Source organism: Macaca mulatta, chromosome 12, assembly GCF_049350105.2.
Source record: "Macaca mulatta isolate MMU2019108-1 chromosome 12, T2T-MMU8v2.0, whole genome shotgun sequence".
NCBI classification, from domain to species: Eukaryota; Metazoa; Chordata; class Mammalia; order Primates; family Cercopithecidae; genus Macaca; species Macaca mulatta.
The window spans coordinates 144,413,568-144,426,411 of record NC_133417.1 but is presented as its reverse complement, the minus strand read 5'-3'; the positions used below and the strand labels follow the sequence as shown (position 1 = coordinate 144,426,411).

At 48.2% G+C, this 12,844-nt stretch overlaps 1 protein-coding gene across 29 annotated transcripts in view; it reads left to right on the top strand.

Annotated features, from left to right (window-relative positions):
• The window catches only part of HDAC4 (histone deacetylase 4), a 352,953-nt gene that overhangs the window by 222,785 nt on the left and 117,324 nt on the right, over nt 1-12,844 (top strand). For all 29 annotated transcript variants that reach the window (XM_028831302.2, XM_028831301.2, XM_077956679.1 and 26 more), the window contains one exon: nt 9,202-9,322. In XM_028831302.2, the coding sequence (XP_028687135.1) occupies nt 9,202-9,322 (121 nt within the window). The remainder of the gene's footprint in view (nt 1-9,201; nt 9,323-12,844) is intronic.

The following is a 12,844-nucleotide window of genomic DNA, read 5'->3' as shown; positions in this document are numbered from 1 at the left end:
GGGAGATTGCCAAGCAGTTTCCCTTCTCATAATGTCCTTGTCACGTTTTGGTGTCATGACTATGCTGGCCTCAGAAAGAGTTAAGCATCATTCCTCTCTCCTTTTGTATTCTCCGGCAAAGTTTATTTAACATGGATATTATTTTTTTCCTTAAATATCTTGTGAAACTTACTGTTAAAGCCATCTAACCCTAAGGTTTTCTTTGTTCAAAGGTTTTTGATTACTTATTCAATTTTTAAAATAGTTAATGGGACATTTTTCCCCCTGGATCACTTTAGCTAAGTTGTATTTTTTTTTAAAGGAATATATGCCTTTGTTATACATTTTTGAATTTTTGGCTAGTGGTTTTTGGTGTCATATCCTTTTCTGGTGTTTTTGACGTCTGTCAGACCTTTAGTGATAGCCTCTGTTACACTCCATATATTGGTTGTTTGTGCTTTTTCTCTTTATCGCTGCTGTTTTGTTTTGCTTTTGTTTTCCTTGGTCATTCCCTCCAGAAGTTTATCAGTTATTCTTTTCAAAGACTGGCTTTTGACTTTATGGACGTTGTTTGTTGAATATCAATTTGATTAATTTCTACTATTTTTATTATTTTTCTATGCTATATTTTCTTAGGTTGTATTGTGGTTTTTGTAGCTTTTTGATGTAGATACATGCGGCATTGATTTCAGCCCTCTCTTCTAATGTGTGCTTATATAGCTATACATTTTCCTCTAAATGCAACCTTATCTGCATCCCACAAGTTTTGATTTGTAATTTGACAGTCTTTGTCTTTCAATTAGTTTGGCCCATTTACATTTAATATAATTATTGATGCATTTATGCTTAAATCTATCATTGTACAATATGAATTCTAATTATCTCAACTATTCTAATTTGCTTTTCTTGCTTTTAATGTATGTTTTTAGTGATATATATGTGTGTATATATATATATTTTTTTTTCCCACCAGCTTGGTAGTCACTATTTTGCTGTTTCTTTACTGATTATCGACAACTTTATCTAAATTAATACTTTTGCCAATTCTGACAAAGTAAGGGTCTGGAATACTTTCACTCTTAACTTATATACTATTTTGACCTGTATTTAACTCTCAACTTACCTTTAACATCACAAGACATTGTTGTTATTATTTTATATAGTCAAGATTTACTCATAAATTTATCCTTTCCACTTTTATTCGTTTCTTCATGTCTGACCTTTCATCTGTGATATTCTTTATTTACCTTAATGCAGGTCTAATGGTGAATTTTCTTTCTGTTCAAAATGTGATTTCAGGTTAATCTTTGAAGGTTATTTTTGCTGAGTATAGAATTCTAGGTTTGTATTTATTTTCTTTCAGCCCTTTGAGAATGCCATTCCATTCTCTTCTGCCATCTATTGTTAATCTCCAGAAATCAGCTATCCATCCTATTGTTCCTTCTTTGGAAATACTCTTTTTTCCCAGGCTATTTTTAAGATTTTGTCTTTGATTTTTTTGAAGTTCTTTTTTAATGTGCTTAACTGTAGTTTCTTTCATTTTAATTTCTTCTATTTGGGATTTGTAGTTCCTAAATCTGTTGTTTTATACTGGTGTGAATTCTTAGACCTGATTATTCTCAAACTTCACCACAACAAGTAATGACTTTGCCCCAGTCTCTCCATTTAATCTATCTGGAACTGTAGTTATATACCTGTGTTGGATTAGCTTTCAGTATTCCCTAAGTTTCTTAAGTTATTTTTGTGTCTGTGTTTCCCTTTTCTTTTCTTTAGTGTGGGTATTTTCTTCCAATTTATCATCCACTTCCCTAATTTGTGCTTTACCTGCACAGTAATCTGCTGCTAAACTCATCCATTGGATTTTACCTTTATTTGGTTTTCAGTTCTAGGATTTCCATTTGGCCCTTTTTCATGGTTTGCCATAGACTTTCTTGATCTTATTTTTTTCCTGCACGTAGTGCAGTTTTTTGGAGTCTGACTGATAACACTCTCTGGCCCTGTGGCAAGGCTTTCCTGCCTGTGGTTTCTCTCTATATATCTTTTTTTTTTTTTTTTTTTTTTTTTTTTTGTCAGATTGTGTTTCTTTCTACACTTGGATGTTTTAGGTTGCATGTCTGACTTTGTGCTGTTGTGATGACGGGAGACCTGGGAGGGTGACACATTCTTTTCGAGTGGACTTTGTTTTCCTTCTTGTAGTTGACCAGAAGTGGCCAAGCTTCTTAAGCGTCTGAATGTAGTCAGGTCTGGAGCTGATGCTGAGTTGGGTTTCAGGCCTCCCAAGGGCTGGTGGATTTCTGGCCATCGTTACTCAAAAGGCATAGCCCTTTGAGGTCCTATCCACAAGCCCGTGAGGTTTACTGGGGTCTTTTGATTTTCCTCAGTTTTTGTGGCCCTATCAAGGGCCTCTTCGGAAACCCGCTGCTGACTCTAGAAAACGGGCTGCCCGAGGGTGGGGTCCCACTTCCCGCAGCCCCAGTCTCTGACCTCGGCCCTGGTGTTCCACGCTGCCCTAGTTGCTCTCTGTGCCTTCAGATGGAAGGCTCGGGTGCTTTGTCCAGATCTTCTGACCATTTCCTGTAGGTTTAATTGAATTACCTGAATACAAATTCTTGAAGTTATATTATTGAAAACACAATGTGCTTGGAGTACTCCAGGTTTCCTAAGCTGTTCTTTATACTGTTTATGTTCTTCATTTTGTCTGGAGTGAAAGGATATGTTAATATTTGGTTTGGTGATTCGCCTTTATATAATTTTTAGATTGTGAAATTGGCATTTTGCTTTTAATTAATCTGCACTAAATTTGAAGTTTTTCCAAATAGGACATTTTTGTTCATTTGTTTGTATTTGAAATCCTTGTGTTCTAAAAAGAATTAAATAACTATTCAGTACACTCAGTTTGTAAGTTTATTTTTAATGTAATGAATGTTATTATAACAAACTAATGCTAAATTAGAATTGGGGTATGATCTAAACTGTATTATTATGCCTATATTACTTGGTACATTTTTATAAATATTTGCTATTTCAAACTAGATATATTTTTCCTAAGAGTACATAGCTAATGCACTCTCTGAGTTTTTAGTTTATTTCTCTATTTAGCTATTTCCAAGTTCTTAGTAATTGTTTTTGTCCATAAAACTAACACTTTTATCAATTATCACAGCATTTTACTCTTGAAATAATAAATGCACTTTCAATGTTTTTCATTTTAACTGGTAGAATTTCAAGGTAGAAGAGGCCTCTGAGGAGGGTTTCTATTCCATTTGGTCTGATTTTTGCATCAGGATTTGAAAGTGAGGACTAAATCTGCATGATGGCCCTGGCTCCTGTCACACTGATTAGATAAGATGGTGACTTATTCCCCAGGGATTGCCTACAGGGGAGAAGCTTCTAGATGTGGCTGCAGAGGCCCTGAGGAGAAGGAACCTGCAGACGGGGCTGCACGCATGCTTGGTCTTCGCATGCAGATCCGGGCCCTCTCGGTAGCGGAAGGCTGTGCTGTGGGTCTCTGTTCACTCCCGGGTGTTCTACTGAACTGATCCCGAGTGGAACCCGGCTGGCAGTGTTCTCGCGTCTGAAACTGCTGGAGTGACCCTAGTGTGTTGCCTGGGTTGAGGACCAGGAGTCCAGCTGAATCCTCTGGCTTCACGTGTGAGGAATCTGAGTAGAGGCTCCATGGCCTGCCAGGCAGGGCCCACCCTGTGGGGTTGCTTTCCACTTTAGAAAGCTGCCTTCCATAGACAACAGCACGTGGTCCCCCTGGGAGCCCTGTGCGCGGGGTTTTGACGTGTCTGGCCTGTGCTGGTGACACCGCAGTGCAGAAGGTGTGCATTGGACCCACATTGCAGGGGCGTGTGCCACAGCCCGAGGCACTGGGGCCTCCGCCGGGGGTCCGGCCTCCTCTCCACGCTTCTGTGGTTCGCCAGTAGCCCAGTGTGTATCCTATGTATTTTTCTTTGGAGTAGGGAAAATAGTTGCTTATCAGAGAATTGAAGTTTAAAATTTAAATATCAGCTGGTTGATTTGTGCCACAACTAACCAACAAATAAGTTTTTCAGATTGCTAAAAAGCAGCTTGGTCTAAATTACTTCCTCAGAGTTTACCAGACTCTTCCAATAAAAATACCATCTTGAGGCTCACAGAATATGAAAAGACTTCACTTCAGAAAACATTTTGGATCCGTTTACCAACCCAGGACAATCCCTGCACTGCATCCAAAGCGCCGTCCACCCTTAACTGGAGCTCTGGAATGTTCCTGTTCCCCTTTAGCCCCGTCACAGGCGGCAGTCCCGGTGGATTTCACTGTGGATTTGGGTGGTCAGGTTTTATTATTAATAATAAACTGTGTACAGTTGGGTACTTGGCAGGCTTGTGTCGACTCTGCAGCCCTCAGTGTGGTCTCGTGGTGAGGACACAGGGCCGCAGGCCCCTGTGGTGGACGCCACTTGGGGGCTCTTATGTAAGCGGGGCCCAGGGGCCGGCGTCCTCCCCCATGAAGGAGGTTCTTGTTTGTGCAGGCTGGAGGAGCGGTGGCGGCCGGCGCAGAGGACACGAAGCATCTCCAGCGTTTAAGCATTTGAAAACACGGTGTGCAGCATCTGTTTATTCTCCTGGGTTTTTTTTTTTAAGTGAATTTCTTATTGAGTATTTAATAAATATCATTACACTTGTAAATATTTAGATTACTTCTTATTTTAAATAATTCTTCACTTTTATTCATTGATACCAAGTAATGCGATTCATTTGACAGAATGGTGGCAGTTTTCATCACACTGAGCGAGAACACACTATCTTTAACCAGCTAGGTTTTGATTTAGATTAACGGCACTTGGGAATCGAAGACACACACCTCTTCACATCAGCTCGGGGAAGGAGCAGAAGCAGGGTGGACGCTGCCCGAGCAGTGCGCAGCGAACACAGCCCCGCTTTCTCTCACTGCCGTTCACACGCACAGCCCCGCGGGGAATGGAGCGAGGTCACTGAGCAAGTCCTTTGCTTTGTGTAAAAATGACGTGAAAGGCTGCTCCTGAAAGTCATTAGGTGTCCGTTCTGTGAAGTTGTGCCTTTTTCAGAGGCAAGGGGGTGGGGAGAAAAAGGAGCCCTTTCAGGCAGAAGCCAAGCAAAACCTGCCACAGCTCCGTCGTCTGGACTCACCAGGTCCGGGCCCTGGCCCTCCGGGAGCACAGCCGTCCCTCCCCACCTGCCCCGCCCCACCCAGAGCTGCTGTCCTCCTCTGTCTGCCCCACTCAGCTGTTCCTCGCTCGCTTACTCCTTAGGTCTCGGGCGCACTCTCTGCCCCCTGGTATGGGAAGAACTTGGCCTCTTATCCACCACTTCATCTCTGCTGGCCAGAACGGGCTGGCATCTCATAGAGCCTCTATAGAAACCTCTGTCCAGGGGATGAGTGATACTCAATGTGAATTAAGGGAAAAAAAAAAAAAGTAAAAGTAAAAATTAGGGAGGTCTGCTCTCCCTTTATTGAATGGGTTTTTTCATTCTAGAACTTTAAGTGAGAAACCCGTTGACAGATGAGTGTGTGTATAACCAGAAGTTCTGAAACAGGGTGGGGGGTCAGAATCAGCCCCTCATTTTGAATACTCTCCTAGTAAAGTCTGAAAGATCAAAAGAATATTCCTTGGTGGTTAGAAAGGTCCTGAATCGATGACTTATGTTCCTCATGTTTCCTGCTGGCCAGGCCTGTGCTGGGCGTGGGTGGGGCATGAACGCCAGTCATGCCCACCACCCAGCCCTGCAGAGAGGAAGCCAGGCAGGACCCAGGCTTGTGGCCAAGTCACCCTTTGCCACCAAATGGTGTTTGCAGAAGCAGGGAGAGAGTATGGGTTATAAAGTGGGGTCTGCTGGCCCTGTTCCTGGAGTGCACACCCTCCCCCGTGGAGGGCCAGTGAATCCACAGTAACAGCTATCCCTGGCAGCCGGTGTTTTGAGGAGGTAAGGCTGACTACACTGAGTTTGGGTCTGCTGGAAAATGTTGAGGACGTCCTCATCCTGCACACCGAGAACCTGCTTGTTGTCCTGCTCTGCTGCTTCCACTCAAAGACGGCCGTGTAGAGGGACCTACAGGGCCATCCCCTCCAACTGGCCATCTGGGTCCTCATCCTCACTGTTGCCATCACCAGCATCATTGTGCGGTTTGACCTCTTCCCTGCACCCTCAGCAGCATGGGTAGTAACCCCAAAAAATGTTATCAGTGTAAAGGCAAAAACTTGAAGTTACCCATTTCACTTTTTATTTCTTTTATCAGTAAAGTTAAGCTGATTTAACATACTCATTGGCAAATTTGCCTTCTCCTTTTGAAATTGGTCTTCTGTGTTCTCTGCTCACTTATCTTCCCCACCACCCGGCCTTTCCTTTTATTCCTGGTTGTGGAGGCGGTTTGTATATTTACGGGGTTAACTCTCTGGTTTATGTCTGGGTCTGTTTTTCCAAAGTGAGCAGCCTGTTGCTGATAATCTTTTAGGAATTCCAGTGATCACATGCCTGGGAATGGTAGAAGCGAATGGTTCCCATAAGTATATGATCTTCTGACAAGTCCCCTTACAGAAAGACAGTTCAGCTAAAGGTGCTTATCAGTGACGTTCAAGTCTAACGGTGGGTGCTCTGAAGAAGCAGAAGCATCCCTCCTGTCCCCCCACCCCCACCCTACCCGGGGCAGCGCTCACCGCAGTCACGACTTAGGTGATGAGACCATCTTCAGCAGCATGAGCTGGGGGACGTCACGGGCACAGCTCGACTCGGGCAATGGCGTTATTTTCTCAGACCGTGAGAGAACACCAAGCCTGAAGCCTCATGCATCACGGGGGGGCCTTCCCGGACCCATGCTGGTGGCCGTGTACTTAACGTCTTTTGTGTGTCCCTGGCTAGGCTAGTGCAGCCCCCACCACAGCCTGGGTGGACCCTGTTTCCAGGGCTCTCGTTGCTGACTGACCCTTGACCAGCCATTGAGGTTCCACCTTGATGTAACGGGAGTGGGGTTCTGCCGTCGGGAACTCAGAACGCGCCTAACTAACAAACTCCATTTGTGAGTGGCAGCAAAGGCATTTGGTATGTAGTGAAGGTGGCCAGGAAAGACAGCTTTCTAATGATATTAATAATTTCTCAGCAGTTGGTCAAAATATCCATAGAGCCTTATGTGCCAAAATCAAAATCCATTTCTGAGCCATCAGAGTGAGTCATGAAAAAATTTAGCAAATAACCAAATGAATGAAAACTCAACACCAGAACCAAGGATAAAATTAAAATGATTGCCTATTAAACCATTGAAAGGAAGAACAATTGCGAAGTTTTAAGGAAAAGGAAAACTCACAAAGGAAAAACTAAAATAGACTTTATAAAAACAAACGTTTTAACATTTTACCCCAGTTGTAAAAGGAAACAAGGCAGGGTAAATGTGTGCGCACGCACACGGAGCAGCTGAGCGCCGCGAACCGGGGCGTCTGTGAGACTTGGTAACTGAGCCGACCTCACCTGAGGCGCACCTGGCCACCTTTGTGTTCTCCCTCCATAGCTGGGGCATGAGAATATCTATTTATAGCTCTCATGTGGGGCTGAACCAGACCAGGGCTGGCATATACTAGGCTCTCAATACAGCCGTTATCGTAAGAAACCCACATGACTCCAGTGGATACAACTGTGAAACACACACACACAGACCCACAACAGCGCCGTGCACGTCACAGAAAGATTCCTAAGAACACGTAAGCCAAGAACATGAATTATCTCGCAAGAGAGGAAATCAGTGCGTGTGCGGTGGTGCTCAGGGAGGCCTCACGGTGATGCCTGCTGGCTTCGTGGCTTTGGGTACGTGGTGATTGGACCAGCAGGAGGAACAGCTGCCCCCGCTGCAGTTGGATGGGTGGTTCGGGGGTCAGTGTGCAGCGACGTTTCGTTTTTGTTTTGTTTTTTTTTTTTTTTGAGACAGGGTATCACTCTCACTGCCCAGGGTGCAGTGCAGTGGCACAGTCGTGGCTCACTGTAGCCTGGACTTCCCGGGCTCAGGTGATTCTTCCGCCTCAGCCTCCCAAGTAGCTGGAACTACAGGCACATGCTACCACACTTGGCTAATTTTTGTACTTTTAGTAGAGACAGGGTATTGCCATGTTGTCCAGGCTGGTCTTGACCCCCTGTGGTCAAGCAGTCTGCCCTCCTCAGCCTCCCAAAGTGCCGGGATTCCAGGTGTGAGCCTTCGGGTCTGGCCTATGTGTAGGGATATTTTGGACAGCAATTTAGCAAGATATGCCAAGGGTTAGAATAGTAAGTTTGTCAGATGTAGTCACTTTGCCAACCTGACCTAAGCAAGTCATTCTAAAGATGGTCAGTGTTACCCACTCATACATGTTGACTGCAGCGTGGTTTCTAACAACCAGAACTGCCTCCCAGTCAGAAAGTGGTTTTGTAAACATGCTTCACTCACCCCACGGTGTGTTTTTGACCATTGCAAACGCTATCTGAACATCATGCAATACTAGGCAGATACTTAAGGTGCTGTAAGAAGGATAGAAGTACTGTGTGGTTAGATTGGAGATCTGAGGAGAGCAGGCTCCGTGCTAACAGGCCTTGTGTTCAGGGTGAGACTGGCCTTTTTTGCCAGTTCCCTTTAATGAGGTTTTGAAAAAGAATCTCCGCCACAAAGAAAACCACAGTTTCGACTTCAGTCCCACTTGGTGCAGTCACTCTGCCTGAGTCTGAGCTGCCAGGCTGGAGAGGACGGGCGCTGCCCTTTGATGCTGTTGGAAGCAGAGCTGGCCGTCGCGTCGGCACAGGTGTGGAAGCACGCCTTCCTGTGAGACTGGCTTTGTCCCTGCGTGATGCTTCCATTTGCACAAAGCCTTCTCTCTTAGCTTCTGCTTCGCAGTAGCGAGAACGCAACCACCATGCTGCCACTGCCTAATGCAGAGTGTTCTTTTGTATAAGAATATTAAAACTTCCTTCAGAAGTGTTTGTGTTAGCTAACAATACGTCTTTGGGATGATTAAATCTGCATTGTAAATAGAATGCAATTATGTAAGATCTTGATGGGAAGAAGACCTCTTATTAAAACCCCTCCCGGCCTTGGTTCTTTGAGGAAGCGCTCGGGGGGCCACAGCGTCCTGAAGGTGCATAGCTGTCCCCAGCCCTTCCCTCCCTCCGTGGCCCCGCTGCCCTGCATTGCTGCTGTAGGGCAGAGCTGCACTTCACCCGCCGCTGTGCTTTCTCCCACACCAGGTGCCGTGGCCAGCACAGAAGTGAAGATGAAGTTACAAGAATTTGTCCTCAATAAAAAGAAGGCACTGGCCCATCGGAATCTGAACCACTGCATTTCCAGCGACCCCCGCTACTGGTACGGGTAAGTGTGGGTGTGGGGAGCACCCCGGCCTCCTCTCTGGGGGCCCAGAGGACCGTCTGATCATTGGTAGATTTGCATGGACCCAGTTGTTTACCTTCTGAGGCAGGGAGGGAGGGTGAGGGATTGAAACCCCAAGCACAGTGGTGCTTGGATGTGGGTGACGTGGTCTGGGGGTACACTCGTGTGGCAGCCATCCTCACGGGGTGGGCCCCTCCAGAGTGACGTGGTCTAGGGGTACACTCACACAGCGGCCATCCTCACGGGGTGGGCCCCCTCCAGAGTGACATGGTCTGGGGGTGCACTCACACGGCAGCCATCCTCACAGGGTGGGCGCCCCTCAAGAGTGACGTGGTCTGGGGGTATACTTGCGCGGCGGCCATCCTCATGGGGTGGGTCCCTCCAGAGTGACGTGGTCTGGGGGTACACTCACACAGCGGCCATCCTCACGGGGTGGGCCCCCTCCAGAGTGACATGGTCTGGGGGTGCACTCACACGGCAGCCATCCTCACGGGGTGGGTGCCCCTCAAGAGTGACGTGGTCTGGGGGTATACTTGCGCGGCGGCCATCCTCATGGGGTGGGTCCCCCTCCACAGGGACCGAACAGTGCTCCGGGGGCTGGCGCCTGTCGTTACTCTTAGTAATGTTGTGCCATTTTTCAGCCACAATAAGAGCCACTTAAACTGGAACTCTTGTCTGAATCCTCTGTGCTCCTCCAGCGCTCCCACCTGACGTTTCAATGATTCTTAGGCTAGTCAGGAAGCCCCTGTGATACTTCTGTTATTTTATACTAAGAAACCCTGCCAGGGCCATGCAGTTGACAGGCAGGGACCACAAAAGACTTGTTCGTCTGAGGACTGGAGAGAGCCGGCATGCCATGCAAAAGACGGCCTTCGGAGGCGAGTTCACAGAGCCCAGTGCGAGCGAGTGGCAGGTGACGCAGCTTTCAGCAGTGAGCAAGGGCAACAGAGGATCGCTTTGAAATGTAGTTTTCTGCTGCTCTCAAGGTTCATTTCATTTCTAGAAAAAAAATCCCATAAGGGAGTTTTTGTAAATCGAAATATCAGTAATTTCATTGGAAAAAAAAGTAGCTATTCTCAAGCCTCAAAATGGACAGCTATGTGTAGTGAAACCTCCCACAGCTCGGACGTGATCCCCCTTGTTTCCGTGGAGGCCGCCAGCTACCCTGACACATCCCAAAAGATGTTTCCAGCACAGGTGACCCACGCCCTCCGCTCCGGCAGCCGCTGTGCTTGCCAGGGGCACATAGCTGCACTCACGGCAGACACACCACCCGGATTTGGGTAACTCAACCAGGGACACCAAAACTCATAGGGAGGAGTGAGTTGGGAGTGTCCGTGGGAGGCAGCACGTGACAGCAGTGAGCCATGGGGATCTAAGAGAGGAGGAGGCTTCCTGAGAATTGCTGGCGATCGGCACCTGGGAGCCCACTTTGTGGGGGGACCCTGATCTGTGCCCCCAGAGCCAGTCCACTGCCTGGACTGGTTGTGGAGAAACTCCATTATCCCACTGGCTGGGCTGGGGTGTGGGGTTGCAGGGCAGAAGGAGCAAGGGACAGGAGTGTGGATCGCGGTTCAGATGGTGCCCCTGGGGCCCAAGCTGGAAAGGGCAGGATGAGGAGCCAGGGGCAGGGTGGGCGCGGGGCCTGGCAGAGGATGGAGAGCTGGAGTGCCGAGCCTGCTGGGCGGGGCAGAGCTGCCTTAGGTCCCTGTGTACAAGGGAGCTTTGAGAAGACAGTGATGGGAGTGGGGCAAGCACAGGCAGCCCTTTCTGAAGAAGAGGACAGAGTCTGGGAGGCTGCAGCGGGAAGATGCAGGACCAGAGCAGTGGGGCCGCTGGGAAGCAGGGGTCGCGGTGAGCACAGGGCAGCCCCCTAGGGTGGCCACGGCAGCGTGGAAGAAGGTGGGGAGCCGGCGCCTCCTCGCCCAGGAGTGACCGGAGAGCGGACGGGGGCAAGGCCGGCAGGAGTAGAAGCCAGGCAGTGACTTGGACCTGGACCTGAGGGGAGGACGGAGCAGCAGCCCAGGGAAAGGCTGCACCTGCAGTCAGGGAGGCCACGGGAGAAGGGGTGGCCTGGGGCAGCCTCAGGGCGCTGGGGGATGTGCTGAGAGATGGGAGATAGGGGGCTTCCAGGGAGGAGGGGTGACAGAGTGGCTGGGGCTTGGAGGACTCAGTTTTCATGGAACTCCCTGGGTGAGCTGGGTGCTCAAGGCGGGTGTCTTGGCCTGGACAAGGCCCGCTTGCCCTGGCGTTAATGGCAGGGGGCAGGGGTACCTCTTCTCAGAGGGCTCTGGGGACATTCAGGTTGGAGGGGGAAGGACTTGATCTCAAGTCAGCCAGAGGACAGGTTTGTTTCCATGGAGTCTGGGGGTTTTCTTGTTTTGCCATATTTGAACCCTGAACTTAAACATCGTGGAGTGGTGGCAGAAACTTTGTCAGAAAATCGGCTCTTCGTGGGGAAAGAACTGAAACCCTGACCCCAGCTTCACACCACGCATGATTAGTTCAGATGTCATAGACCTGAGCATAGACACGGAACTGATCAAACTTCTGGAAGGAGACCTAGTAGAAACTTTCCCAACCTTGATGGGGTGTGGGAGGCAAGATTCCTTAGGTCGCCAGAATCATTGACTAGATACCAAAAACCCAAAACGGGATATTTCCGCAAACCGAAACACTTCTGCTCTTTGAAAGGCACCATTAAGAAAATTAAAAGGCAAGCTACGGAATGGAAGGAAATATTCACAATGCATATATCTGACACACCGCTTGTATCCAAAATGTAGAGCCCGCTCCTATAACTCAATAGTAAAAAGACAAGCCGCCCACTTAAAAATATGGGCAAAAGGTTTGAACAGGTACCTCACAAAAAAAAGGCATGGGGATGGCCAGTAAGCGTGGAAAAAATGCTCAGCATCGCTGGGCATCAGGTAAATGCAAATCAAAACCACGGCAGGCAGCCCCTTCATCCCTGTGGGGATGGCCGGAGTTACACAGGCCGGGTGCTGGAGCAGATGCGGTGTCCCTGGACCTCTGCGTGCTGCCTGTTGGAATCCGAATCATACCTGGGGAAACAGGCAGGCAGTTTCCTACAAAGACACATACCCACCAACCCTGTGACCCAGCGATGCCCCGTCTCCGTATTTGCCCAAGACATATGAAAGCAAGCAACACGACGAGTCGCCTTCTTACAGTCACGGTCACCAAAGAATGGAAACAGCCAAGCTCCCATCAACGGGAACGGCCGTGCAAACTGGGGCCCCTGCACGCACTGGAATGCTGCTCCGCAGTGACAAGGAACTGACCACTGGCGCCTGCAGCAGCTTGGGGGAGCCCCAGAGGCGTGGTGCCTAGACAAAGAGGCACCCCCATGGTTCCACTGATGAGAAAGTCAGAGTCAGCAAAGCGAATCGACTGTGAGAGAAAGCAGACCAGGGCTGGGAGGCTGCAGAGATGGGTGGTGCTGTGGCTTCATCAGGGCGCGGACTCCGAGGGTGTTTATGT